The sequence below is a fragment of the Aphanomyces astaci genome, assembly GCF_000520075.1.
Source record: "Aphanomyces astaci strain APO3 unplaced genomic scaffold supercont1.13, whole genome shotgun sequence".
Lineage (NCBI taxonomy): Eukaryota > Oomycota > Saprolegniomycetes > Saprolegniales > Verrucalvaceae > Aphanomyces > Aphanomyces astaci.
Genome location: NW_009798276.1, coordinates 609,944 through 637,042, shown reverse-complemented (window position 1 = coordinate 637,042; position 27,099 = coordinate 609,944). Strand labels below are relative to the sequence as shown.

Sequence of the window (27,099 nt, the reverse complement as noted above, 5' to 3'; positions counted from 1 at the left end):
ACAACGATCCGGTTAAGCTTACTAGTAGTGCCAAGATACGTCCTTGACAGAACGCCATGAAGGTACGAAGGCGCAGCGCCGTTGGTCCAGAAGGCAAGGTGTTGACGGCATTTTATGTAACTATGCCCTTGGTAGAACTTGTTTTCGTTCGGTACACCGGCAGAGCTGGCCATCAACTTCACCGGAGAAGATTCACGCCGAAAGGAAGGCGACTTGTTGATCTACGCGCCGACGGACGACATTAGCGGCACCTTGCGCTTGACCGCCAAGAAATTGGACCATGGCGGGATCAAAGTGGAGCTAATAGGGGTGATTCAAACCACTGTAGACAAAAGCTCTCAGTTTGAATTCACGGCATCTGTGCGTGCCTTGTTGCAGTCGGACACGCTGGACGGCACCGAGGTACACCCAGCCTTCGTCCGTCGCATTGTCCTTACCGTGGTCCAGGAACTTCCCTTTGCCTTTGTGAACGTGGACAAGCCACACGAATCGTACTATGGCAAGACCGTCAAGTTGCGGTACTTTGTCCGCGCCACGGTCCTTCGCAGTTACGCCCCCAATTTGACCAAGGAGCAAGACTTCCTCGTCCACTCGCCCGAAGTCACCCCGGAGCTCAACAGCACGATCAAGATGGAGGTGGGCATCGAAGACTGTCTGCACATCGAGTTCGAGTACAACAAGTCTAAGTACGCACGATGTTTCATGTATGTCCATATACCTGGAAGAGTTCATCCGTGCGTAGATACCATCTCGACGACGTCGTGGTGGGCAAAGTATACTTCTTGCTCGTGCGCATCAAGATCAAACACATGGAGCTCGCCATCGTTCGTCGGGAAGCGTCGGGATCTGGACTCGACAAGCTCACGGATACGGAGACCGTCACCAAGTTTGAAATCATGGATGGCGCGCCGGTCAAAGGTATTCACTCCTCCATGTAGCCTCTGGCATATTGCAGTTGCATTGACCACGATCTAGGCGAATCCATCCCCGTGCGGCTGTTTCTTGGAGGCGTCGGCCTCACGCCCACGTTCAAGAACGTCAACAATAAGTTTTCGGTCAAGTACTTCCTCAACCTCGTCCTCGTCGACGAAGAGGACCGCCGGTACTTTAAGCAGCAAGAGATCACATTGTGGCGCAAGCAAGTGTAATGTTAAAAACTGTTCACTCATGCATACCAAAGTGCAAATTGTGTACTGGCTTCACACGCTGCTACTACTCCTCTGCCGCGGTTTCACTCGTTTCTTTGGGTCCACTGATTTGGCTTTCGGTTGCAGCTACACTCACATCATGGGTCTCGTGGATGGACGAGATGGCCAACACCGCCGGATGCGGTTGGCCGGCCACCAAATACTTCAGCACGGATGCGTTCCGGGAGGCACGAAACCCATCGGACGCCAACCGTTGCATCCACTCCTGCGTCTTGCTGCCGACTACTAGCGGGGGACAAGCATCTTCCTGCTGCCTCCCCACGAGCGCCGCCAACGACCGAGCGCTTGACTGAAACTCGGCGTATTCCACAACCCCGGGGAGTCCGGCGACGACGAGGCGGCGTGTCGGTGCAACTCGGGCCACGAGCGCCTGCATGGACAACGGACCCGTGTCGAAGGCTCGGTGGACCCACTCGTGCGGAGTCGGAAGCGTCATGCCGTCAGACTTGGTGCGGCACAGAAACCGCGACAAGCACCCGGGCGTCAAGTCGTCGACGCAAAGCCAGTCTGCGACAGCGTCCGCCCCAGCATATGCCACGTGCATCACGATGCCATCGTACGTTTCGACGCTCGCTGGATCAGACGTCGGCAATGGCTCCACGGCCACGACGGTGGCCATCGCCACTACCTCGATGCTGTCAAAACACTTGTATACGGTCGAAATCGGTTGTACATACCTGCTTTGATTTTCGATTTCTTGGTAGTGTCGTCTTCGTCGCCTTCCTCGTCGCATTCATCGTCATCGTCGTCATCGTCGTCACCATTGTCACCACCTCCGTCGTCACCAAACGCCTCGGCCGATGACGCAGCCGCGGGTGCGGATGTTGAGGGAGACCCGCGTCCTCCTTCGTCATCGTCGCCCCCGCCGCCGTCCAACGGCGAGTCGCCAACGCACCAGTCGAACGGCACGTAGAGCTTGACGAGGTTTCGCGCGGCTTTGCTGCGTAGCATTTCCATGACCCGATGACTCATCGCCGGCTCGACTTCAAAGCCAAGGACGCCCGCTACAGTAGCTCGGGCTTCTTTGGGGAGGTGGAAGTACCGACAAATCGACAAGGCGACTCCGCCACAGAAGTACACTTCATCTGCCACGTCCATGATCCCGTCGAGCAGCCACAACTTGTCGGAAAACGTTCGACCGCCCAGCACGACACGACACGATCCTCCGTCGGAGTGGTGCCGAAGCACCAAGTCCTGGTGTGGCTGCATGAATCGACCCACGCGGGCACACTCGTCGCCCAGGCGCGGGCCCAGCAGCTGACGACCAGGACGCAGCGCGCCAACGGTGGCCCATTCATCTTCCGAACCAAACGTGTCGCTCACGACAACGTCAGCCCATCCGCTCAAGGCGTCGGACACGGCGTCTGCATACGTGCCGGTCCACACCGCGTGACGCCGCGCCTCGGACGACTCGTACGAAAGAGCATGGAGATTCGACGCCCGTCGCGCGGACACGACGGCGGTGGTGGCGTGGACAACACCCTTGGGAGACCCGTCGTCATCTTTGTCCTTCTTGGGACCAGCAGTCTTTTTCTTGTCCTTCTTTCCATCGTCTTTCGCTGGCTTGTCGTCGACGGGGGGTGCCGCCTCGACGGGTAGTTCCGGTGGGGGTGGGTGGTGGAGCAACGGAAGTGCCTCGGCGAGGTGAAACTGGAACACCAGCGAAGGTTTGCGGGGCGAGCCCTCCTTTGGCACGTCCGTGGACAGCGCGCTCTCGTCAAGGGGTAGGGTGGTGCCAGGGTCCCCTTTGTCCAATGCGTGGTTTGAAGGTCGACTCAACGCCATCATAGCCTCCACAGTCGGTTCAAAATGCACCAACTGGCCGCACACAGTTTCGAGTTTGTGGGCGACGTGAGCCATCGACGGCACTGGCGTCACCGGGGACAGCAGCGGCGGCGACTTTTTCTTGGCCTTGCCACGTCGTGGAGTGGTCATATTGCTGATCAAGAGGACTTGGATCGTCGTAGTCGGGTTGCGGGCACTCGACGCCGCCGCTTCAAAGCGACTTGTGTAGGTGTCGATAAGTGTTTGGAGGATCGTCGCAACGTGCGCAATTTTAGACGGCGTGAACGACTCAATGCCGTCCATCCATTTCCATTCGCTAGGGACAGGGGTGATGGTTCCGCCATCGCCGTTTGGAGGTGGCGCAACGTTCAACTGGCGTGGACCCAACACAAAGCAATGGGACACGTCCAGGTCCACGTGTAGCACCACGTTTGTGCTGGCTACATGCGACGAGGGGCTTGGGAGCAGACCCGAGGGGAACGTCAGCTTGTCTGGAATCCACACATGTTTGCGTTGAACGTGCGCGATGGCCAAGTTTTTTTCTGCTTCAAACACTGACTCGACACTGGCGTCCACGGCCTGCCGGATAAATGCCGATGCCGCCATGCAGAGAGCGTCGTGGACATCTGGCACGTCCTCGTCGAGCTGGAATATGCCCCCCATGACGGGGATTTCGCTGCATAGGAACGCAAGGTTGGCCGCCAATTTGTCGCGCAAGAGATCAGACGAGTGGGGGCGGAACAGCGCCAAGTGCCGCAGTTCTTCGTAGGCCAGTCTAAACGACGGCTGGAACACGGTTTTCTTTGCGCGGGGCGTCACATCGCTGGTGTCCCCGTCGTCGTCCCCAGACTCGTCGTTGTTGTCTGGCTCGTCTTCGTCACCTTCGTCATCCGAGGCCTCTTTCCGGGGCGTAAGGGCCTTGAAGTTTGCTTTGGCGATTTCGTCGGCAGATGTGGCTGCGGTCAAGAGCGTGGGTAGCAGGCCATCCCACACCGGAATGATTCCTTCTGGTGGTATGTCATGGGACTCCTCTTGGCAGGGCGACTTGTCGTGTGGGGGATTAATAGCCCCTCCCCCGTCGACTTGCACGAGTTTGGCTTGCTTGTCGGCCAAAATCAGGTTTTGGGCATGGTCATAAAGGGCCACCATCGCGCCGTACAGCTACGCTATGATTATTCCCTAGCATACGATGTACAATTCGGTATACCTCGGAGGAATAGTGTACGCCAAGTTGACAATTCGCGGCTTCGAAGGTATCCCGCTTGCGCTCGTCATCTTCGTTCCGTAGTAGCACCGTCGGGTACTCGACGTTGGCGAGAATGTCTCTCAAGAGACTCTCGAGCATGTACGACGTGCTGCGAGTGTCCACGTCGGCCATAATGGCCTTCCGGGCTTTGAACGGTGCGCGATGGTCCACTGCTGCGCAAGACATGTGAATCGTGCGCTCGACGGCATACCGCGGGTCGTTGTTGTGCTCGGCCAAGTACGGGTCGATTGTGAGCTTCCACATCTCTAAAAACAGGCCCGGGGTCGCCGACGAAAACCCAAACGTGAACCGCGACGTCATATGCGGCGCCAGAACGCCTGTATACCATTGCATTGATTGTGCAGGGGATGGATGGTATTGCGTACCCGTGAGTTGGGACACAAATGTTCGAGGTCGGCCGGTGTCAACAGCAAAGTCCCGATGCGACAGAGGATACTGGCTCCATGTGAAGTGCATGGCGAGGGGCCCTGGGTTGCGCACGAGCACGTCCTGGGTGTGCACTGCGCCAATCTTGGCATGGAACGACACGTGCATCAACAGGTCATCGACCGCATCCCCCGTCGTGGGGTGGACGAATTGAAAGCACGGACCGTCGCGGTAGTTGGTTGGAACGTCATGGTTGCTGCGACTCGACAAGGCACCACTGGGGCGGGTGTCGTCGGCGCGGCGCTCGCGTTCCGTCGACTGTTGCGCTTGTTCGTCTTGCAGCAAGTGGTCGTAGTGCTGCTGTGAGCTCCTGGCGGCCCATTCAAACAATTCCGTGGACTCGACCTTGAGGCCGTCGCTACAAAGTCACTGTGTGGATGTGCAGTTTGCACGATTAGAATCGTTATTACCAGTGGTCCGAGTCGATGTGATGGGGCTGTATGTGCTGGATGTTGCGTCGCAGCTGCCGTTTCCTGGCCAGGAGCGCTTCGTTGAACTTGCCTTGATGGCGTTCGTTGGGTTTCGCCTTATCTTGTCGATTCTCCATCGGGCTAGCGCAACCGATAAACGGTCCTTCCTGTGTACTTCTATGAGGAGGCATGTTGATGTCGTACCGGCGAATGGTTTCCGTGATCGGGTTCTTGTCTTCTCGCACGGGGCAAAAGAGGCCGCTGAACACATTCCCCACCGGTACAAACCGCGTGCCTTCGTCCCGAAGACTCACCGACCAGTAGTCGCTACGGCCATGTTTAACAAACTTCCGTCTCATTGAAATGGAGCAAATAGTTCCGAAGCAGCTCCATGCCGTCGTTTTTGACGTACTTGCCGTGCTTTTCTTCCTGCGGCGTGGCTTTGTTGATGAGGTCGTACTCCTCCATTTGCTGGCGGTACTCGGATGCTTTAACCATGACGAGGTCGGTTTCGGGCTTGTTGAGTTTCTTGGACATTTTCGCTCGAAACTTTTCCCATTCCCTAAGCATAGCTTGTCAACGTATGGTCGTGTGACGTGATGTACCGATTGCGCGTCTCCCAGATCAGCAGAACGTTCTTCTCCCTTTCCATCGAGATGCGCTCGTGGATGGGCATCGCTCGAAGCATCTTCTTGTACTCTTTCAGGGCTTGCTTTGAGTTGTTTCCAGGAGAAGACCCAACGTTGGGAGGTTGAGTTGCTTGAGATTCCGGTGGCAGCGCAGGAAGGTGTGGCGAGTCCAACGACATCCGAGGCAACGTTGTGGTGCCGATGGTATCGCTGGCCGTCATGTTACGTGTGGATTGCCCTTTTGTCATGAAACGACTTGCCACGCGTTTGAGTGATCGAAGGCTAGGGTTCTTTCCGCCGGGGGACTTCAGAGCACTGTTGGACGTGGTTGCTACCGACTGCAAGTACTCGTCAAACTGCTCGACGTCGTCCTGGGTGCCAAGTGCGGCGTGCGTCATGATCTTGCCATTGTTATCGCGGCGAATCTGCTTGTTCAAAACCATCTTCACTTCGCCCTTGGACATGCTGGGTTTCCCCAGTGGTAGGAGCGAGTCATTGGCACCGCTCAAGTCCAACGTTGGCGTCGACGGGACCGATCGAGCCACCGTGAACACCTTCTTCTTCTTCGGCGATGGCGTCCCGGGCTCTTTCTCGATGCGATCCCTCGTCGGGGATGACGACGCAATGGACCTGCCGCTCTTGTTTGCTTGCATACCGTCCCTGCCAGTTACGTTGTCGGCTCAACCATGCACCATTGGGTTGTTTTCAACCGCGACCTTTCGAGTTTCAATTCCAAGGGCTGCTACGAATAACACGTACTTGTAGACCTCATACTGATATCAATAAGAACCAACTTTCAATCGTGTTTAAACTGACTGACCTTTACGTTACTGAAAGAACGTTCATAAAATAGTTGCAGCGTATATATTCAGCACCCTGACTACAAATAACGAAATCCCGTTTTTCGAAAAAGGCGCCTTTTCGTGAGTTATCCAATTTGAAACGTGAGACCAACTTGATGGGAGTCTGTTTCCAGCTGCAGGAGGTTCACGCGACCAGAGAGCGCCACTTGGAGGAATGGTGAGAGGCGGCACCGGTACGCCACGCCGACAATGCCTTCGCTGTCGAGCGACCCAAAGAGGCTCTCTCGCGTATTGATCTCTTTGTGGCATTGCCCTTTCAGCGTCACGGTACGACGTTTTCGCTGGTACTCGACTTCGCTTCCAACGCCGAAGTCAAAGGCAACCTTCTGTCGTACATGGCACCGCCAGACGTTGCCAAGGTCCCGTACACTCGCCACGGCCACGACGTCCGATGACACGTACCGAGCGAGGGCGACCAGCTTTTCCACCTTTTGTTGGACTGTTCGAGTTTCCATGTACTCAACTCCGGTGTTGAATCGACCCCCCACGCCAACACAGAATGACGGTGTGCCAGCCACGAGACCAAGGTCTACGGAAGGTCCGTTCACCACGTCGACGCCCACTTCGACGCTACTTTGCAACGATGGGAGGAACGGAACTGGAACAGTGCCTTTAAATCCAACCCTTGCATTCGGGGCGATGCCCACTGCTTTCTGCCCACATTCCAGTGCCGAGAGCGTAAACGTGCCGACGGACGGCACATCCATCTCGGCACGAAGGGACACGCGATGTTGGCTATGTAGAGAGAAAGCTCCACGCACCGCAGAGGTGGGGCTTTTCACCGCGATGCGTTGGCTCAGGGACACAGCCAAGTTGGAGTTCTGGCTCATCGACGAATGGAGCTCAAACGCCTCAGATGGACTTCGTAGATGCAGGAACAGGCCGGAGAGCGCCGGCTGTGGAAACAGCGCCGACTTCTTCGACAACACATCTGTGCTTGATGGAATCTCTGCCCAAGGGACTGCTGGAAGTTGTGACACATCCAGCAGGTCACTCAGGAAGACTTGTGCGTCCATGATGTAGCGCCACCACCGCAATCACAGTGGACACTTTTCACTCTATATTAATATACAAATATTCATATTCTGCATACCCCATTACAATATACACTACATATTTTAAAGTATTTTCAACAAATCTGAAACTGGTGCAGTTCATTCTGAGGTCTACAAATAACGAGAATTTTCTGGCACAACACTCGATCTTATTCGTGAGTCCCATTACAGTTTTCATTTGGCCGCACCCGCCGCCGCCGCCCCTCACAATCAAGATGGACTTGAACGCGCAAATGGAAGAAATCAGCCGTGAAAAGGAGCGTGTGGCCCGCATTGCTCGTCTGGCTGAAGAAAAGTATGCCATAAAGCAAAAGGAGCTGGAAGAAGAAGCAAAGAAACCAAAGTTCATGACACAAAAGGAACGCGAAGCGGCCGCGTTGGCACGACTACAGCAACGGGCCAAGACAGGTGCCGCCACGACCACGTCAAGAGCATCGTCGTCAGTGGCGTCCAAGTTCTCCAAGTTGAACGACTCGTCGTTTGATCGCCATCGACAGGCTCAACGCAAGGACAGCAACAACACATCGACACCAACCATCACCCGCGAGCAGGAGAAGGAACTCGCGGCGCTGAAAGACCATTACTTGGGGAAGAAAGTGAACAAGAAGAAGGTGCTCAAGGCGAGCGAAAAGTTCTCAAAGAACTTTCAGTTCGACTGGGAACCAACCGAGGACACGTCTGGGGAATTGAATCCCCTGTACAAACGTCGCGACGTCAACCTCCTGTTTGGCCGAGGGTACATGGCCGGCGTGGACATGCGCGAGCAGCGCAAGAAGAACAACTTTGTCACAGAATTGGCGCGGAAGCGGCAGCTCGAGCAGAAGACCGCGGACGAACAAGCCGGCGTCTTGACGGCCGACCAGATCGCCAAGCGACAGCGGGACCGCGAGCGCGAGCTGCGCAAGATGCAGGAGTGGGAAGCCAACCGCGAACGAGAAATCGACACGATCGAGGCCGAGCGGGTGCTACATTGGAGCGACAAGTCGCTCGAGAATATGACCGACCGCGACTGGCGCATCTTTCGAGAGGACTTTGATATCATTCTGCGCGGCGGAAAGGCACCGATCCCTCTGCGCAAGTGGTCGGAAGCGACGTTCCCCGAGTCGGTCATGGACGCGGTCAAGCTCATGGGATTCGAAAAGCCGTCGCCGATTCAAATGCAAAGCATCCCCATCGGCATGCAACGGCGCGACTGCATTGGCATTGCCGAAACGGGCAGCGGCAAGACGGCGGCATTTTTGATTCCGATCATTTGCTACGTGAGCTCGGTGCCCGTGTCGATGGTGACCCGAACGCCGGACCAGGGCCCCCTGGCGCTCGTGATGGCACCGACGCGAGAGCTGGCGCTGCAGATCGAAGCAGAGGCCAAACGGCTGTCCCAACTGACCAAAGTCGGCGAAGGCGACACCGAACATATCATCAAGACGCTGTCCGTCGTGGGGGGGCAGAGCATCGAAGACCAGGGGTTCAAGCTCCGCGAAGGTATTGACATTCTGATCGGCACGCCTGGCCGGCTCATGGATTGCATGCAGAGTCACTACTTGGTGCTCAATCAGTGCAACTACGTCGTGCTGGATGAAGCGGATCGCATGATCGAAGAAGGGTTCGAAGACCAGGTCACGGGGATCTTGGACAACATGGGCGGGCTGCTCAAGTCAGAAAACGAGGCCGAGCTCGAGGCCCAGCTGAGCACGGCCGACAACGAGTTCAAGTTCCGCGTGACGATGATGTTTAGCGCGACGATGCCCAACGTCGTGGAGAAGCTGGCGAAAACGTACCTGCGGCACCCGGCGATCATCAAGATTGGAGACGAAAACTCGGGCAAGAACAAACGCATTGACCAGCAAGTGCACTTTTTGAGCGCGGGCAAGAAGCTCGCGAAACTGTACGACACGGTGCGGGAGATTCTGCGCAACGCCAAGACCAAGGACACGGCCAAGATCATCATCTTCGTCAACGAGAAGAAGGGGTGCGACCTTGTGGCCCGCGCCGTGGGCAAGGAAGGGTTCTACGCGACCATCTTGCACGGCGGCAAGTCCCAGGACCAGCGCGACGAAAGCCTCATGGGGTTCCGCGACGGCACGTATGACATCCTCGTGGCCACCGACGTGGCTGGCCGAGGGCTCGATATCCCCGATGTCACGCACGTCATCAACTACGACGTGCCCAAGGAGATTGAAAAGTACTGCCATCGCATCGGACGGACGGGGCGAGCCGGCAAGGAAGGCGTGGCGATTTCGTTCCTCACTGACCACGACGAAGACATCATGTACGACCTAAAGACGTACTTGGAAGCCACCGACATGCCCGTGCCGCCGCAGTTGGCGAGCCATCCGATGGCCAAAGCCGCCGCTGGTGCGCGAGACGACAAGGGCAACATCATTTCGAAATCCAAGCGCGACACGGTGATTTATTCCGGTTGAGACGAAACCAAGGATATCATAAAAATCTCTCTCACATCCATATTATTTGACGGGCTTCTTGGACAGTAATAACGATGATAAATCTATCTCCGACATCGTGTCGAGATGTTTTGTGAAAAGAGGTAACGCTACTATGGAATGACTTTGCACGGGTGCTACATGGGGTTGCATACGTCCAAGCGCAGGACCGACCCTTGCACGGGTTTGGATTGCACGCGAATGCCACGTCGGCACTCGCGCAGCGTTGGCACGACGAGCCGCAGGAACCCTTCCATCACCATTGGCTGCAGACACGTCAGTTCCAACGGCGGCAACGCGTCAGTACAGTCGTCTGGATTCAACGCCAACGCTAGCCACCGCGTGAGGTCGCCGATCTTGTCCGCGTCGCCTTTGGCCCAGTCGTCCATGAGTCGTTTCCACGGGAGAGATCCAAGCGAGTACGGCAATGGGTCGTCCAAGTGGTCGATGGCGGTCCAGTCTGGCGAGTCGTGCGCTTGCATCGCAGCCAACAAATTGGAGTGTACGTCGCTCAGGTGTCGTCGGATCGTAGCTTGAGTGGTTGCCACCAGCACCACGGGCGGGGCTTTCCCTCCCACAGACGGAACTTTCCGGTCGAACGCGGTATGGACCACTCGCATGAGGGATACGAGCGATACTTCCACGGCCTCGATTGCGTCTTGGTATCGCAACGTTGAAGGAGCCGGCGGAATAACGTCCCGTTTTTGTCCCATCGAGGCAGTGTCAATGGATAACATCACTGGACTTTGAAGCTTCAGAGGCTGCATGAGACGACGGGGTCCAGCGGATGGGGTGACCTCCTGTTCGCGTCTCCCCAATCGAGGTTTATCCTCGTGGTAGTCGTCGCCGCCGGATCGTTTCATAGACACAGCAGATGACTGCTGGTTCGAGTTGGAGGATCGGCTTTGGTCTCCCAGTTGACGCTCCTTGCGACTCTCGAGCCCATCCAAGGCCAGCATGCGCCTTTCCAGCACGTCCATCTTCTTGCGCAGCGCGTCTTGCTGGAGCTCCAGCACCTTGGCTTTGCGCTGGTACCGCGCCAGCAGGTGCTTCCTCCACCATCGCTGCAGGAGGATCAGACCCATGTCCGAAACGAGAATGTTGAAGCATGCGGTCGGCACAGTTTGTAACCTCTCAAGTGGCCATTCTGCCAACGTGAACTGCATGCGTGTCAAATGCCCCATCCGACGTCTGTGATTGGTCCAATTGAAAACCGACATCCAGGTCCTGTACTGTACATTTGTAGGGAAATAAAAAGCCGCTGCAAATATGTGTCACTGGACATCGTCGAGGTGTTTGATTGGCTACATTATCCGGATTTTTTACTGGCGCGGCGATGTCAGCCACATTTTTGCGCACTTTGCGATCATGCGATTCCTCCACGCACTTCGACGGCCGTCGATCTTGACGCAGCATGTCCGAGCGTTCTCGCTCGCTGGTCCTGGTCAGAAGGCGGCAACAGCGCCGTTGAACATGGAGCTCTTTGACAAGTACCCGCACCCCAAGGGGTACATGAACAACTTGCGCAACATTGGGATTTCCGCCCACATTGACTCGGGCAAAACGACGTTGACCGAACGCATCTTGTTTTACACGGGACGCATCAACGCCATCCACGATGTGCGTGGGAAGGACGGCGTTGGCGCCAAGATGGACTCGATGGAGTTGGAGCGCGAAAAGGGCATCACGATTCAAAGCGCCGCCACGTACGCGCAATGGAAGGACTCGAACATCAACATCATCGACACGCCCGGGCACGTGGACTTTACGATTGAAGTCGAACGGGCGCTGCGAGTGTTGGATGGTGGTATCTTGGTGCTGTGCGGTGTCTCGGGCGTGCAGTCGCAGTCGCTGACAGTGGACAAGCAGATGAAGCGCTACGGCGTGCCGCGCATTGCGTTCATCAACAAGCTAGATCGCATGGGCGCCAACCCGTGGAAAGTGATCAACGATCTGCGCAAGCAGCTCAAGCTGAACGCGGCGGCAGTCCAAGTCCCCATCGGTATCGAAGACCACTTGGAAGGCGTGGTGGATCTCGTGCGCTTGCAAGTGTACCGCAACGACGGGCCCAGCGGCGAAACCATCTTGACGTCGTCCGACATTCCCCAAGAGCTCAAGGAACTGGTGGCTGCCAAGCGTTTGGAAATGATTGAACGGCTCGCCGACGTGGACGACGAGATCGGCGAACTGTTCTTGATGGAGGAGGAGCCGACGGCGGACCAGCTCGTCACGGCCATCCGCCGCGCGACCATCGCGCACAAGTTTGTGCCCGTGTTCATGGGCTCGGCGTTCAAAGTATGGATGCATGTGTCGTTTGAGTGAGCGTTGCTGTTGCTGACGTTGTCGTGTATAGAACAAGGGCGTGCAACCCATGCTCGACGGCGTGATCGACTACTTGCCGGCGCCGGCCGAAGCCCAAAACATTGCGCTGGACCAAGGCAAGAACGAAGAGCCCGTGCTCGTGCCGTGCTCGCCGGACGCGCCGCTGTTGGCGCTGGCTTTCAAGCTCGAAGAAGGCCGGTTCGGGCAACTCAGTTACATGCGCATCTACTCTGGCACACTCAAGCGCGGCGGGTTCATCTACAACATGTCCAACATGAAGCGCATCAAGGTACCGCGCCTCGTGAAAATGCACTCGAACGAAATGCAAGACGTCGACGAAGTGACCGCGGGTGAGGTGGTGGCCATGTTTGGCGTCGACTGTGCCTCCATGGACACGTTCAGCGACTCGAACGCGACCAAGATGACCATGACCAGTCTGCACGTGCCAGAACCCGTCATGTCGCTGGCCATCATCCCCAACAACAAGCAAAACTTGAACAACTTTTCCAAGTCGCTCAACCGATTCCAGCGCGAAGACCCGACGTTCCGCGTGAGCGTCGACGAAGACTCCAAGCAGACCATCATCAGCGGCATGGGCGAGCTCCATTTGCAGATTTACATTGAACGCATGAAGCGCGAGTACAATGTCGAAGTCGAAAGCGGCGCGCCCCAAGTCAACTTTCGCGAGACAATCAAGGAAAAAGCCACGTTCAACTACCTCCACAAAAAACAGAGCGGCGGGTCGGGCCAGTACGCTCGTGTCACGGGGTACTGCGAGCCCATTTCGCAAGAAGAGCTCGACGAAGGCGAGGCGCCGATTCAGTTTGTCAACGATATCATCGGGTACGAACTCGTCATATGTTATGTCAAATGTGGACTTTTGTGCTGCTGATTATCGCCAAATCTATCGATTGAATCTATGAATGTTGGGTGTCCTGTGGTCACACTAATTGGAGTCATACACTAATTCGACGTTGATGATAGTTTTCTGCAATCTGATTGGCTACATCCTTCTGCACGTTTATTCTCCTTGTCGCTTCAGTTTAGAAAAATCACAACAATATATATATATATATATATAAACATGGGCTACGACATATATATACATGGGCTACGACGACGACGATGATGATTGCTGATGCTGCTGCATAGGAATGCCATCCCGCCAGAGTACATCATGGCATGTGAAAAGGGCGTGGGCGACGCCGTGCAAAAGGGCTGGCTGCTGGGCCACCCCATTACTCGCTTGCGCGTGGTCATCACCGACGGCCAAGCGCATGCCGTGGACTCGTCCGAGCTGGCATTCCGAACGGCCATGGTGCAGGCCATCCGCAGTGCGTTCGCCAAGGGGTCGCCAAGTGTGCTGGAGCCCATGATGACGGTCGAGGTGGACATCCCGAACGAGTACCAGGGCGGGATCATCGCCGAAATCAACCGCCGTCGCGGCATGATTCAATCGAGCGAGGCGGACGACGTGTCCACGGTCGTGCGCGCCGACGTGCCGCTGCAAAACATGTTTGGGTTTTCCACGGACCTGCGATCGTCCACCCAGGGTAAGGGCGAGTTCACGATGGAGTACAAGACCCACGACTTTGTGGCCCGGGATGCCCAGGAGAAGCTCGTCGCCGAGTATCAAAAGGCCCTCGAAGCCAAAAAGAAATAGACGGACACCATATATAGTGTGAAATAGAAACCAACCAAGCCGAGTTGAAACACTCTGTCACATATTTTTACGTCGGATCACGAACGACGCAAGGGTTGGAGTAGCAAACCACATTCGTTTCCAGAACAAACAACTACTTTACTAGTTTGTTACTAGTATACTACTGGTACAATAATACTCTCGGATTCCTTTCACACAAGAGAGATGGAACGCTGGCCTGTTCAGTCGTTCTAATCCGAGTAGTTGGGGGGAGGGTCCCGCCCGCCGCCCCACGGTTGTTCGCTGAACGATACTGACTGCGTAAATGACACACGCTTGCGCTTCCGCTGCGCATATACGATCCAGAGACATGTCAGGACAATCATGCGGATATACTTCGTACCATGGTCGTGGAAATAGTTCTAGCTCGCATGCGCACGTCTTGGTGGCCTACGGACGAGCCCCAGCTCAAGTGGAAAAACAGCGCTTCGGTCAGATAATGCTCGGGAATGACGCTGGCGGCCACGAGGGGTTTCACTTTGCAGTACAGTTCTCGCACGCTCATGGACGGATACCGAATCAGTGGGACGACGTCGGCGAGGACGAGCTGCAGCCCATGGACGCCGGAAGAAACGTTGTCCAGTCGCGCTTCGCCCCAGGCAATGACAGCATCGAGCAAGGCGGATTCACGGATCTACCGCCAAATGAATAAACGACAGCAATGCACGCGTCGACGATGGTCTTACTTGGAGGTCGTCCTGGGCAATTAGCTCGCACAGCAACTTCTCAGGCAGCGGCTCGATCAGTTGGGGCTTGAACACGTGGGCAGCATGTTGCAAGATAAAGTTCTTGCACAACTCACCGAGGCATTGAAGTTCGTACATTTCAGCAGCTGTCAGCGTTTGCACGACGGTGTCGGTGGACAGGTCCACGTTGCCCGAGTAGATGTACTTCAAGAGCTGCGACATCGTGGCACTGGTTACATCGTTCAGAGTCACGTCCGTCTGTGAACTTTCTCGCATGTGACCTGTCAGCATCGCATTCAGCGGCTTGGAGCTCATACCCAGCATGAACCGGTGCGCGTGGAACCGAGATCCGCCGACACAGAGCACGACATCCCAGCAAGTTCCCGGCGCTGGCGATTCAAAGTCAAATCGAGCCAGACGTCGAGACAAGTCGCGGTGGTTGCGGAACGTTTCATACACGGTCGCTGACGTAGAACCATACACCACGCTGCTGCCGCCGCTGCCGTTGTCGGAGGTCGGTTTGCGTTCCATAACGAATTCTGATTGGCCAGAAACAACACCTCGTGATCTTCACGTTCACTGTCAAACGATATTTCACTTAAAATGAGAATAATTCCCTCAATAAAACAGTTCCACTGTTCTTTTGACCCGAATTACTGTTTGAATTATCCCATCCGGATACACCATTCCGACAGTACATTTGTAGCCCTGTAACCAGGGACTCCGTCCTACCACCGGTGAGTACATCCGATGCTAAATCACCGAGGTTAACTGCATCGCTAGTGGTTAGCTATCACTAACCACTGAGATGCACTTAACCCCTAGTAAGAGGTGAGGTGGTCAAAGCATACAAAGTTCCATATAAACACTCAAATTGTAGTGTTTTCTGAGAAAAAGAACAGTGGAATAAATGCCAAGGTCTCTTGTACTACATACTAGTACAATACATGTACTACGTTGGAGAAACGTTATCTAGCACACGCCTTACAACAAGCTACGCCCCATCCTTCATGTATCGTGGGTGCTAGTACTGGTATGCATCGATCGTGCCTCGATGTCCTCATGAGGCCAAAGCGATGTGCCCTTGACATCGTTTGGGTAATTACTTTGAAGTTATTAATACTTCGAAGTATATAATTATTTCGATCTGTTCGATCTGTTCATTTGCATTTTGTATACTGATATTGGAGGCAATATTATTGTGTTCAAAGAACGTGTCGCTGTGCTGCGGGACATTCCGGATACAATCCGGAGACGCATTAAACGCACAAGATTGCGAAGATTGCTCGGTGCAGCACGTGCATCAATCATCCCCGAGCACCAAGGGCGGCACAGTCGACACCATGCGTCGTCGGAAGCTGCAGGACCTGCGTGTACTGAGCTTCAACCTCCTAGCGCCATGCTACTTTCGTCACGGTGGCCGTCTGGAAGCCACCGACTCGCGGCAATACATGGGCCGGCTAGGTGCACTTGTGTCGCCGCTCAAAGCCGAGCTCGCCAACATCATGTGTCTGCAGGAGTTCTGGTTCGACGAGACGTACATGCGGACATTTCAGTCCCACTTTCCAAACTTCAGTTGCTACGCATCCAAGCGCCCCGGACTCAAGGAAGACGGTCTTGCGATCTTTATTGACCACTCCAAGTTGATGATCCACAACTTCCGCCAACTCGATTTTGACAAGGCCGGCGAGCGCGTCGCCATGCTCATGCACTTGAGTTTTCTCCCAAACTCCCTGCCCTCGCACACCCTTTCGTTCATGGAGCGATCGTTCCTCCTCATCAACACGCATCTCACGTTTCCTCACTCGGACATCAACCGCGTCATGCGCATGAACCAAATCGAGACCATGCTGAGCGCCGTCCAGGAGTACCAGCGCAAGGAGCACCTCGAGCAATGTCCCGTGATCATGTGCGGCGACTTCAACGACATCTACGACCCTGTGCACAACCTCGTGATCAGCCACGGCTTCCAAAGCGTCTTCGCCGAAGTGCACGGCCGCGAAGCCAAGATCACCCACTGCAACCACAACAACAGCGAAGTACGTGCATCGTGCCTGTTATGTCTTAACCCTGGCGTAGGTCGGAGTCGACTTTATCTTTAGCTACAACCCACAGCCGCCGCCGCAGCCGTTGAACGACTTCGAGAAGCGCGTGATCTTACTCCCCAACGCATGCGACTTGCTGCCTCGGTCCCTGCCCGACTCGACCCGATTAAAGCGGCCCGAGTTCTTGCCCCCCAAGACCCCTTGGGAAGCCGTGCAGGTACATCATTCTACCCCTGCATGGCCAACCGGTTGAGAACAGTCGCTTAGTTTACGGACACCACCGCCCAGTCAATCCCGGACGCTGTCGACTACTGGCGCCTCGTGTCGGACCACCGGCCGCTAGTGGCCACTTTCAAAGTAGACACGAATTCGTTGTAACTTGGTGCGTTGGTGTTGTGTGTGACGCCGTGGCGTCAATGGCTCAGCACGAGGAGGATGCACATGTGTACTACATAGTCGCAAACACAAGGGGGGGTCCTTCTAGCTACTAGGGACGTTTTGGGGTATGCAGGCTTAGTGTCCGCCAGCCGTAAACAGCCTCTTTGTCGATTGGAATCGATTCAATGGAGCTGGTTGGTTCACAAAAGAGTGTCATGGCGGCTGTTATTATGGTAGTATTCGTTCGAGTGCAGCAGGAACAGTCGACTAGGAGTAGTTGCGCTGTCCAGCAAGCGATTTGTACGACCATACAAGATTTTGAATTGACATTTACAAAGACATCCGATACGACGCAATGTCCTGCAACGCATCCATGAGCAGGGCGTGCTCGGTCTCCGCCTCGGCCAACGCTTCATGGATGTACCAAGCCTTCCACCGTATGAACCCACACGAGACGAAGCAGCGCCGTAGTCCCGCAGCCACACGCAGTTGCTGCATGTGGTCGTCATCTACGGCTAGTAGTTGTTGTGGGGTTGCCGAAAGCACCTTCTTCCACCGTACAAAGCGGCGCCGCAGTTGCTGGACGTAGCACGTCTTGGTGAAAAAAGCCATGAGCCATCGCTGCTGTCGCCGGGCGTGCAGGACACTGGCCTTCCACTGCGCCCACGTCCAGTGCGCCACCGCCGCCGCCGCGTCCGTCGATTTATCTAGATCCAGTACATTGTCGGACGGGATGCCCTTGGCATGGAGCACCCACCGCCACCATGCGAACCGAACCTGCCGTCTTTGCCACGCAATGGCAATGTCTGTTGCCTTCCGAAGAACGAACCGCCACGACGCACCGGAGTGCACCGTCCAATAGTCGGCTGGTGTTTGTCGATGCAAACGCGTGTGAACGCATTGTCGCCATGCATGGAACGACAGGGCCGTCAACATTGAAGTCCGCAGGCGATACACAAAGGCACTCCACGCATCCCGACCGTGAACACGGTGCGCCCTTCGACTTGTCGAGTCGGCCCACGACCTCCATATTCGTCGGAGTTGTTGCTCTCTCTGCCTCGTCGTGGCGTCGTGCTTGTCGCGGGTGTGGAGAGACCACGCGTGCCACACTTTCCATCGAGTTGTCCGATCCTTTGACTTCGTAAGCAGCGCCATGGAAGCGGCGCGGCGGCGGCGATGGCCGCGGACATACTCTGCCCACGAAGCAAACGCGGCATGCCGCTGTCGTGTCTGTGCCACTTTGTGTCGCAGCAACTGCCCAGGACGAAGTAGAGTTCTTGTGCTGAACACGACAGCGTTCTTCCACGCCAAAAACACCGTCGGGAGTCGAAGCACCAGTCGCGATCCGTACGTTTCAATGTATCGACAGAGCGCCATGGTTTGGTCGTAACGGTGTTGTGATTTTGCCCGGCGGTTGGATCTGAGTTTGGCAGCGTGGCGCCAATTAGACACCACGAGGCCGAGAAGGCGGCGAGAGGTCGCATCGACGTCGGCTGCCACCATGTGCATGTGACGCCACGCAACAAACACACGGCGCCGAAGTGCCCGTCGCGACGCCTTTCGACCGAGGACGACTTGACGGCGGCGCCACTGCGTGTGCGCGTCCGTGAACGTTGTCCAGTGCCGCCACACGATTCGGCGAAACCATATGCATCGGTCGAGCGTCCATCGATCCACGCACTTGTGTCGTGTGGACCGGTCCTGCAAACCCCGGACAGCGGCCGTGTGCCATCGACCCCACATGTCCTTTAATCGAACGACACGTTCTGCCCGCAGGCTGGCGTTCCACTTTTGCCACGTGGTGCGCAAGTGGCGGAAGGTGCGCTTTCGATGCCACCATCGTCGCATGCAAACAAGGCGCGTCCACTCAGTCCAGACATGACGGAGACAAAAAGAAGTCATCCTGATCCTAGCCAGGGAAGTGCATCGCAAGGCACTTCGTTGAAATCGAACGACTGTGGCGTGGCATCGTAGCCTTTCGTCGCTGAGGCGCTGCTGGCTAGCTAGTGCCACCTGTTGTTGGTCGGTCTTGAGCCAACGCGCCCAGTTCGTACGGAGTCGTCTACGAATCGACAGCACAACGCACGCCCTCAACGCACGAATCACGGCGGTCCATCGCCGTTGCCATCGACACCACAAGGTCAAGACGTGACGAACCAAGCGGCTTTGGAGGGTTTTTAGATTGTGGGCGACTCGCCGACGTCTACGACTATATGATGCCCAATGACCCCACAGCGATTGCATTGTCGAGTGCTGACACTCTGCCACGTCATGGCGATGCATATGAGCATGGACGACAGCTTGTCGCCACCGGTGAACCATCGGTCGCAAAACGTTCAACGTGTCCAGCACCAGCGTTTGAGTCGCGACCATGTCTTCAATGATGGCGACTCGCTGCAGGCATTCCTCATGCATCGAGCGACGCACGAGGCGATGCCAGGTATGAAAGCCGCGGAGGATTCCCCGTCGGTACCGACGCGCGGCAAGGAAGCGAACTCTTTGGCGTTGGTGGTGACGAAGCGCCACCGAGGATTTCCAGCCGTGGAACCGGGTGGCCAACGTGCGGAGGGTACGGATGCGGGAGGCGTGTCGGGCAGTCGCGAGCACGTCGATCCAGGTCGACCATGTGCGCAGCATGCGGACTCGGCGGGGGGCCGTCATCTTCCGCCACGCGACAAGACATCGACCGACGAGAGCAAGCTTAAATCGGACGAAAAGCAAGTGTGCGATGGTGTGCTTGGCGCGCTTGAGGTCGTGTGCAGACCGAGCGGTGGATTCAATCAAGCTGAGTCCGTGTACCTTGCGCCGCCATGACGACATGGCCAGCGCCAAGTAGACCCGACGCATCCTTTGGCAGGTTCCTCGAAGGGCAAGGACCTGTCTCCACCGGAGGGCGCGATGGGAACTTAATGCAAGCATGCACCGCCGCATCAAGGTATGTCGACATATGTCTTGCCGATGGCTCCACTGCCGTCTCTGGTCCTACAACAAGGTCATTCAGGTCGACTGGCAATACATGCATGAATGGTCGGTATTTCATCAAACCTGAATCGTGAGGTGGTAGCGGTACCAGCGATGCCAGTACCACTGCAAGTGCAGACAATGTCGCAACCCGTCCGATTGTTTGCCAGTGTACGCTGCAAACTTTGCTCGTTGTAGCCCCTGTCTCGCTGCAGCTGTGGCCAGTTGCCACCGCACCAACCCCCGGCGGACTAGTGCGCCTTGGAGCTTACAGGCAAGTCGCCCCAGGACCTGACTGCACTGACGACTGCTTCGAGCAAGGCGATGCCACCCACGGAAACTCTGCCCGATCCGACGCTGATCCCAGTGCTGCTGCAGGAGCCGCGACACACTGGAAGTTCTAGCGGGAGACGGGGTCGCCAACCAGCGCTGCCACGCTCGTCGTAATTGACCCTTGGCCACCCCACACAACCGTCGAAACAGACGATGGCGACTCTGAATGCCAAGTTGCGTGTGTCGATTCCATGCTTGCAGCACCGCTCGTTGATATTCATTTCGTTGATGGGTTAATAGTATAACCGCCAAAGTTTTGTTGGCGGCGACCGCTACTTGTTCGTATTGTCGCTCCAAGAGTGTGTGTGAATGGCCTTGCCATCGTCGTAACGCCGACGCGAGGGTTCTAGTGCAGCCATGTCGTGCCCACTGCCGCAACCATGCAACTTGACGGCGTCGTTGAATATGGTAAGCTGTCCACAATGTATAATGCTTGGTTACGTCCTGACGCTGATGACGCACGGTCATGAGCTGCGCATAGTGAGCCTGCTTCCTAAAAGTCAGCACTCCATACCGCCACTTTGTCCAGCACGTAGACACCAGCGTATCCGTATGCCCGTCGACGTGTGCAAGTTTGACTTCTCGACTGGCGACTCGAAGTTGACGTTGATACCGTTGGGACACGAGTATTACACGGATCGACCACATCCACCGCGTCCATGCGACAGCGAGGCCCTTGTGAGCCAATTTATGCCTCTTGATGATGCGAGCCAATGCAGTTTGCATCAGAAGGCGCCGGTGCACTTTGCTTTTCCACTGGCTAAACGCTTGGACGTGGGACCATTGCCACCCAAAGAGGCCCCGCCGCAAACTTCGCTCGGCATACGCTCGTTGGGTGTGAACGTGATGGCGCCAAAGATACCATGCTTGAAACGTCCGCCGCATAAGTCGGTGGGAGTTGCGACTCGAAGCTCGAGCTTGGCCAGTGTCAGTCGCAAAGATGGAAATGTGGCACTGCACCCAGGCAAACTTCCTCCAGTTGTGAAACATCCGACGGACGGTTTGGTGGTGTCTGTGCCGGTGGAATTGCGCAAGTTTGTTGTGGTGTGACACCTTTCGGCGCCATGTTTCAAATCTACGCCGCACCACACAAACATGGAGAGCCCGGAACAGTTCACCCGCTGCGTGCACTTGAGTCCGTCGTTGAGCTATCGACACCCGCCAAAGCGCCAATGCACTTTGCATGTAAAATCGGTTCCGCTTGGTGTGTGTGCCACTTCGAGCTCGCCTTGTCCACGCGGCAAACGGACGGCGGAGGGCAGTTGCGTGGAGCTGGTGGACGCAGGCCCGTCCCCAGATCAACGTCCATTTGGCCTGAACCGCATGAGAGGCCCAAATCGTCCACGCGTGGTGCTGTCGATGGCGCCATCGATCGGCAACGTGGCAGATCAGACGTTTAAGAAGGCGGCGTCGTAACAGACATCGCCCCCATTGGATGAACATCCCTCGGAGGTAGTTGCGCTGGCGAACGTAGGCCATGTAACTGGCGGTCTGAGAGGCTTGGCATTGCCGACGATTTTGTTCGAGTTTCAAATCCAAGTCGCTGTGGACGTGGGAGTACTTTAAATGAAGTTGCAGTTGTTGTTCTTTGTGTCGTCGAACGCTTCCAGCCACTAGTTTGGACAGACCTGCCGCCAACATGGCGCGAGTTCGCTTGGTGGTGAGTCGCCCCAGCAGTTTAGTTCGACGGCAGAGTCGCCACCATTGAAACAAAACTTGACGAGCATACCGTCGCAGATTCTGATCTTTGAATTGACGACTGAATTGGCCAGAGGTTTGTCGAAGGTGGCGCATCCTTCTCCAGCGAAAAAGCAGTTTGCGAGCCAGTTGGGCGGTTCGTTGCGTGGCGTGCTGGTAGGCCAAGACGTTGACTCGGTGTTGCAACCTCACATACCCACCCCATCGCAAGAACCGCAGGCACAAGTCAATGTGGTTGCCGATAGCACGATGTCGCTCATGTTCGGCTGCTGTCTGATGCTCCAAATGCGCTTCGACATCTGCCTTCTGCTTGGCGCATGCCGATCGTTCTTCGGCCAAAGCTATTTTGGCCCCTTCCAAACAAGTCAACCACGTAGCGATTTGATCGTTTTTCGACTGCAATTGCCACCGCACATAACACTGCACCATTTGGCGGCGGCGATGGCCGTCCACAATCTTGACAATCAGGTACCTTCGACGTACTTGGACCCATCTGTATTTCACCCACCGCTGCCAACGCAACTGCAACCTCTGCCGTCGGTTCGCCCGTCGACAAGTCGCCCGATTTGACACGTGAGTTGTCCATACCAGCCACACCCGGCGCAAAAGGTAGCGAAGTTGTCGCTTGTGCCACACTTGCGCTGTGTACTCTTGGCCCCTTGTAGTCGAGAGCGACCCTTTCCACGACGAAAACACATTGCGGCGAAGGGGCTTGATAAGGGCCAGCGCCTGCTTCTCGAGACAATGTTGCAACGCGTCGAGTGAACGAACCACTGACGTTGGACGCTGCGAAGGAACGTGAAATGAAGGCACCGCTGTAGAAAGCTGCGCAGCATGCCGAGATGGCGCGATATTCCATCGAACAAAGGCTAGGCGGAGTGCGGCCTGACGACGGCGTGTCAGTATCCGACACCACGAGCGCATGCGTCCGGCGTGACATTGCAGAGTGACCAAAACCTGGGCTAGGTGGCGGCGCCGCCGCCGTCGGGCAAGCGAGGCCATGCCTCGTGCTTGCCATCGCTCCAATTGCTCGTTGGCTTCCTCTAGCTTGTGCGCCGTGTTGGTGCTGCATTTCAAAGCTTCTGCGGCCACCTTTTTGTTCATTTCCACAAGCAAGAGCAAGTCCTGGATCTTGGACTCGTACGCTGCTACTTGGCCGTGGCGCAGCTCGCTCTGCTTCTCGGCGTCTGCCAGTTTAAAGCGAAGGTTCGCCTTCTCCACCTCCAAGTGCCGGAGGGCTATCGCAGACAACACCACACCCCCTCCATCGTCCATGCTAGTAGCTTGGGACGATGCCATGGTGGTGGTGCCCAGGCACCCCCACGATTTAAGCCACTTTGAATCTTTTTCGCGCGCCGTTTCAAGATACAAAACTGACCAATCAAACGAGATAGAACACTTTTTTCTACTTGGGCTTAGGTGGACCAAACAAGGACGTGTCGTCGTCAGACCAATCATCCGAGTCAGAATCTTGGGCTTGGAACAGCCGAGACGCGGGGGGGGGCGGCAGTGGAGGTCCCGCAAGCGGGGGTGCTGATGCAGGCTTGGGAGCCTCACCAAACAAGAAAGAGGACGACGAGGTCGTGGGGAGGGTTTGGGCAGCGGTGGAGGCAGCTTCAAAGAGAGTACTGGACGACGTGGACTTGAGATCACCGCCAAACAAACTAGCAGACGACGATGATGCCAAAGTTCCGGCAGTGCCTAGAGCTGCCACCGTTGGTGCGGCTTGAAGCATCGCTCCTGCTGCTGAAGTTTGGGCTCCAAACAACGAAGCAGATGACACTGCCGAAGACGATGCCCAAGACTTGGCGTCCTGTAGAGTAGCATTGGGTGCTACGGAGGCGGCAAGACTTGCTACCCTGGGATCTCCAAGCATTGAGGCGCTGGAACTAGCTGCTGACGATAAGTTCGACAGGGTCGCTGCGGGTTGCAACGTGGCGGCCGCAAACAACGATGCACTGTTAAGTTGGGGAGCCCCTCCAAAGGAACTCGCGCCTGGGGTTGGATTTGTAGCTAGAGTTGGCTTGGCAGACATGCCAACCGACGCTCGGCCAAACAGACCTCCATCGTCGTCACTCCAGTCGTCGTCGCTGTCCACTTTCGCAGGGGGCTTGGGGGCTGGAGCAGACACAGCCGCCTTTGCTGGGGTAGGCACCACTGGGGCAGGGGGTAGTACGGCAGGGGGCGATGGGGTGGCAGACGCAAACAAGGTAGTCGCGCTCGTCGAAGGTTTGGGTGGCGGCGCGCCAAACAGGTCTCCAGCATTCGATTCGTTATCGCTATCGTCTCCACCGAACAAATTAGACGCCGCCGATTTCTTTGGGGCACTTGACGCCAACGGCGCTGGGGTGGTGGATACCAAGTTTCGCTGGGTGGTGGCCCCACTTGCTGCACGGGGTGACTTAGGGGTGCTGAATAAATTCGCACTCGACTCGTTGCTGCCTTCGCTTTGAAACAGGCTGTGCAAACGCGTTTGGGGGGCCGGTGCAACCGTGGCGGTGGTGGTCACCGTTTCTGTCACAGTGACCGTGACTGGTTTAGCTGGTGTTGGGTGGGGGGCCGGAGGACGACCAAATAGTCCCCCGTCGTCATCACTGTCGTCGCTGTCGCCGCCAAACAAGGCAGACGTTCTCGATGGCGCGGCGACCGCAGGGACGGATTGACGTGGGGGGACTGGCTGCTGGGCCGGCACTTGGGGCTGCGAGAAGGGTACAGTGGTCGGGGCGGGTTTTGACCCGAACAGGCCACCACCACCGCCAACGCTGTCGTCGTCGCTGTCGTCGTCAAAGAACGACGATGGTGCGGTGGCCTTGGCACTGGCTGCTCTTGCGACCACTGGGGCGGCGGTTGGTTTCGTCGGCTGGGCTACAGAAGTGGCTGGCGGCCCAAGCGGTGGTTTCTTTGGCGCTGCTGCCGTTCCAAACAACCCATCACCACCATCTTCGTCGCTGTCGTCATCGCTGTCAAAGATCCGTCTGGACGACTTGGAAGCGGCCGCCGGTGTCGGTTCCGCCACGCGAGAGGACGTGCCAAAGAGGCTCGATTCGGTGCTTTCGTTGCGGATGAGTTGCTGCGGAGGAAGCACCGACACTGCACCGGGGGGCGGCTTCTTGTCGTCTTTGGATATTTGTCTCCCAAACAATCCGCTGGATGTCGACTCGGCGTCGCTGTCGCTTTCGCCAAACAGCGATCGGCCTGCAGGAGCGCTAGGTTGTCGAACCGCGGGGGGGGTTGGCTTGGACGCACCAAACAGTCCCCCGTCCGAACTGTCGTCGTCAGAGTCTCCTTGGCGTTGCTGGGCGGCAGTCCGAGCTTTGAGCTCCCCAAACAAGTCCAGTTTCGGTGTCGGTGCGGCTGCCGCCGCCGCCCGTCCGTCAAATAGATCGCGTCCCATATCTTCCGCCGCAAACAACGAGCTGCTCTTGGTTTTGGTGGCTGAGGCAACGCGGTCATCGTCGTCGTCGCTATCATCATCGTCGGCGTCCATGCCGAAAAGGCCGCCGCGACTCGGTGCTTGAGCTCTTGGTTTGGGTGTGGGCTGACCAAACAAATCGTCTGTGGATTCGTCTTCCCATTGCTCGTTCGGTCGCGGGGGTGGCATCGGCGGGCGTCTTGTTTGTACTGCCTCCTCCTCGGATTCTTCTTCGTCTGACGCTTCCTCCTCCGACTCTTCATCTTCCTCGGACTCCTCATCTTCTTCAGACGAATAATCCTCGCCGGAATCGTCATCTTCGTTGGCGTCGTCAGAGTCGGGAGCAGCGCCCAGACCCAAGTACTCGTCTTCCAGAAACTCCTTGGTCCCGATCACAAACGGCAATGGCCGTTCGTTGTAAATGTCGAGCACGTCCTCTTCGTCGCCGACTGCAAACAACTTGAGCGCTTCCATGCCAAGACTCAATGCCGCCCTACGAAGACCATGTATCATCATAGGAGGCCCAATAAGTTGCATCAAGTACGTACCGGTACTGGTCGACGACCAGCACATCCTTCTTCTTGGAATCCTCGGTGGCGATGTCCTTGGACACAGCGGTGGTGCTCTCTGTTGATGTGGTTGACGATGAAGGCTCGTTGGTGGCCTTGGAGCTGTCCTCCTTCACTCCCTCTTCCTCGTCTTCCTCGTACACTCGATTCTCAATGAACTGGCTGTCGCTCAGCAAGAGGAAATGGTTAATCGAGTTGTTCAACCGCACGTCGGCCTTTTCTGCCGACAGCCCGAGTTCCCAGATCGCGTTCTCCAACTCCTTCGTCTTGGCGAAGAGTTGCTGCGAGAACGCCTTGAGGTGGTCAGCCAACGCCGCATCCTCCGCCAGTGTCCAGTCGTTCCCCTGCGCCGGAAGGATCTTCTCCCACACCGCGGTGGTGCTCATCATGACCAGACCAGAATGTGTGCCCATCGAGTATCCGGATATGTGTATCCAAATATCCGGTATTGAAAGGGCACCTTTATCCGGACAACATAGGTTGTCAGAATCAAGCGCCCTTATCTTGCCCCTTTACAGCAGCCACCTCTTAAAAGAACTACTGTACACTGGAAGGGTTCATATGTAAAGCATAATTCACGCAGCGATAATAAGGGTGTACAGGAGTAGCTACAGTACAAGGTCCTGTACTGCTTCTCAAGTTGGTAAAAGTGTATGTGCAAGGAGATAAGTGGGTCGAATGAACTACTTAAGCGTGAGGACGACGATTGGGTTGGAGGTCGTCATCATATGTGATTCAATGCAAATCATCCACAAGTCGCCTTATACTTTTCGAGTGTAAGTTACTTGCACGTGGAGAGAGAGAGAGAAAAGCCAGTCCAGGGGTTGTTGTCGTCCTCAGCCTGAGTCAAAGTAACAGTTATTCACAGCAACCGCCATGCCCAACTCTCCACTGCCATCTACTGCGATT

At 56.2% G+C, this 27,099-nt stretch overlaps 10 protein-coding genes across 14 annotated transcripts; 4 read left to right on the top strand and 6 right to left on the bottom strand.

Annotated features, from left to right (window-relative positions):
* The first annotated feature begins 16 nt into the window (after positions 1-16).
* On the top strand, positions 17-1,179 carry H257_06666. 2 transcript variants are annotated; one of them, XM_009831982.1, is made up of 5 exons: positions 17-62; positions 136-402; positions 448-686; positions 743-918; positions 976-1,179. In XM_009831982.1, exons 1-5 carry the CDS (start codon positions 57-59, stop codon positions 1,146-1,148), a joined length of 861 nt encoding a protein of 286 aa, XP_009830284.1. In that variant the 5' UTR covers positions 17-56; the 3' UTR covers positions 1,149-1,179. The 2 variants fall into 2 exon arrangements, with proteins under 2 accessions (XP_009830284.1, XP_009830283.1); XM_009831981.1 differs by having other exon boundaries at positions 136-686.
* On the bottom strand, positions 1,160-6,430 carry H257_06665. Of its 2 annotated transcripts, XM_009831980.1 has the most exons (8): positions 5,702-6,430; positions 5,509-5,658; positions 5,301-5,423; positions 5,097-5,237; positions 4,626-5,044; positions 4,201-4,577; positions 1,886-4,154; positions 1,213-1,832 (listed from the first exon to the last, which is right to left on the bottom strand). In XM_009831980.1, the coding sequence occupies exons 1-8, from the start codon at positions 6,376-6,378 to the stop codon at positions 1,213-1,215; spliced, it is 4,776 nt and encodes a 1,591-aa protein (XP_009830282.1). In that variant the 5' UTR covers positions 6,379-6,430. The 2 variants fall into 2 exon arrangements, with proteins under 2 accessions (XP_009830281.1, XP_009830282.1); XM_009831979.1 differs by having other exon boundaries at positions 1,160-1,832; positions 4,201-5,044.
* A 95-nt stretch (positions 6,431-6,525) lies between these two features.
* Positions 6,526-7,676, bottom strand: H257_06664 (hypothetical protein). Its single transcript, XM_009831978.1, has one exon. The coding sequence runs from the start codon at positions 7,602-7,604 to the stop codon at positions 6,654-6,656; it is 951 nt and encodes a 316-aa protein (XP_009830280.1). The 5' UTR covers positions 7,605-7,676; the 3' UTR covers positions 6,526-6,653.
* Positions 7,677-7,814: 138 nt separating this feature from the next.
* On the bottom strand, positions 7,815-11,169 carry H257_06662 (hypothetical protein; the record flags this gene model as incomplete). Its single annotated transcript, XM_009831976.1, has 1 exon — positions 7,815-11,169. The coding sequence occupies one exon, from the start codon at positions 11,167-11,169 to the stop codon at positions 10,222-10,224; it is 948 nt and encodes a 315-aa protein (XP_009830278.1). The 3' UTR covers positions 7,815-10,221.
* Positions 7,821-10,197, top strand: H257_06663 (hypothetical protein). The gene has a single exon (XM_009831977.1). The coding sequence runs from the start codon at positions 7,859-7,861 to the stop codon at positions 10,064-10,066; it is 2,208 nt and encodes a 735-aa protein (XP_009830279.1). The 5' UTR covers positions 7,821-7,858; the 3' UTR covers positions 10,067-10,197.
* A 259-nt stretch (positions 11,170-11,428) lies between the features above and the next one.
* H257_06661 (translation elongation factor G) lies at positions 11,429-14,133 on the top strand. Its single transcript, XM_009831975.1, has 3 exons — positions 11,429-12,379; positions 12,438-13,249; positions 13,559-14,133. The coding sequence occupies exons 1-3, from the start codon at positions 11,453-11,455 to the stop codon at positions 14,067-14,069; spliced, it is 2,250 nt and encodes a 749-aa protein (XP_009830277.1). The 5' UTR covers positions 11,429-11,452; the 3' UTR covers positions 14,070-14,133.
* Positions 14,134-14,186: 53 nt separating this feature from the next.
* Positions 14,187-15,352, bottom strand: H257_06660 (hypothetical protein). Its single transcript, XM_009831974.1, has 3 exons — positions 14,795-15,352; positions 14,452-14,742; positions 14,187-14,395 (listed from the first exon to the last, which is right to left on the bottom strand). Exons 1-3 carry the CDS (start codon positions 15,323-15,325, stop codon positions 14,300-14,302), a joined length of 918 nt encoding a protein of 305 aa, XP_009830276.1. The 5' UTR covers positions 15,326-15,352; the 3' UTR covers positions 14,187-14,299.
* A 695-nt stretch (positions 15,353-16,047) lies between these two features.
* On the top strand, positions 16,048-17,249 carry H257_06659 (hypothetical protein). Of its 3 annotated transcripts, XM_009831971.1 has the most exons (3): positions 16,048-16,833; positions 16,874-17,056; positions 17,107-17,249. In XM_009831971.1, exons 1-3 carry the CDS (start codon positions 16,138-16,140, stop codon positions 17,215-17,217), a joined length of 990 nt encoding a protein of 329 aa, XP_009830273.1. In that variant the 5' UTR covers positions 16,048-16,137; the 3' UTR covers positions 17,218-17,249. The 3 variants fall into 3 exon arrangements, with proteins under 3 accessions (XP_009830273.1, XP_009830274.1, XP_009830275.1); XM_009831972.1 differs by having other exon boundaries at positions 16,874-17,249; XM_009831973.1 differs by having other exon boundaries at positions 16,048-17,056.
* A 268-nt stretch (positions 17,250-17,517) lies between these two features.
* On the bottom strand, positions 17,518-23,574 carry H257_06658 (hypothetical protein). The gene is made up of 2 exons (XM_009831970.1): positions 20,263-23,574; positions 17,518-20,199 (listed from the first exon to the last, which is right to left on the bottom strand). Exons 1-2 carry the CDS (start codon positions 23,506-23,508, stop codon positions 17,548-17,550), a joined length of 5,898 nt encoding a protein of 1,965 aa, XP_009830272.1. The 5' UTR covers positions 23,509-23,574; the 3' UTR covers positions 17,518-17,547.
* A 9-nt stretch (positions 23,575-23,583) lies between these two features.
* H257_06657 (hypothetical protein) lies at positions 23,584-26,605 on the bottom strand (the record flags this gene model as incomplete). The annotated part of the gene is made up of 2 exons (XM_009831969.1): positions 23,584-26,114; positions 26,170-26,605. Coding segments are annotated over 2 exons (2,936 nt in total), but the record flags the coding sequence as incomplete, so codon positions are not given.
* Positions 26,606-27,099: the final 494 nt, after the last annotated feature.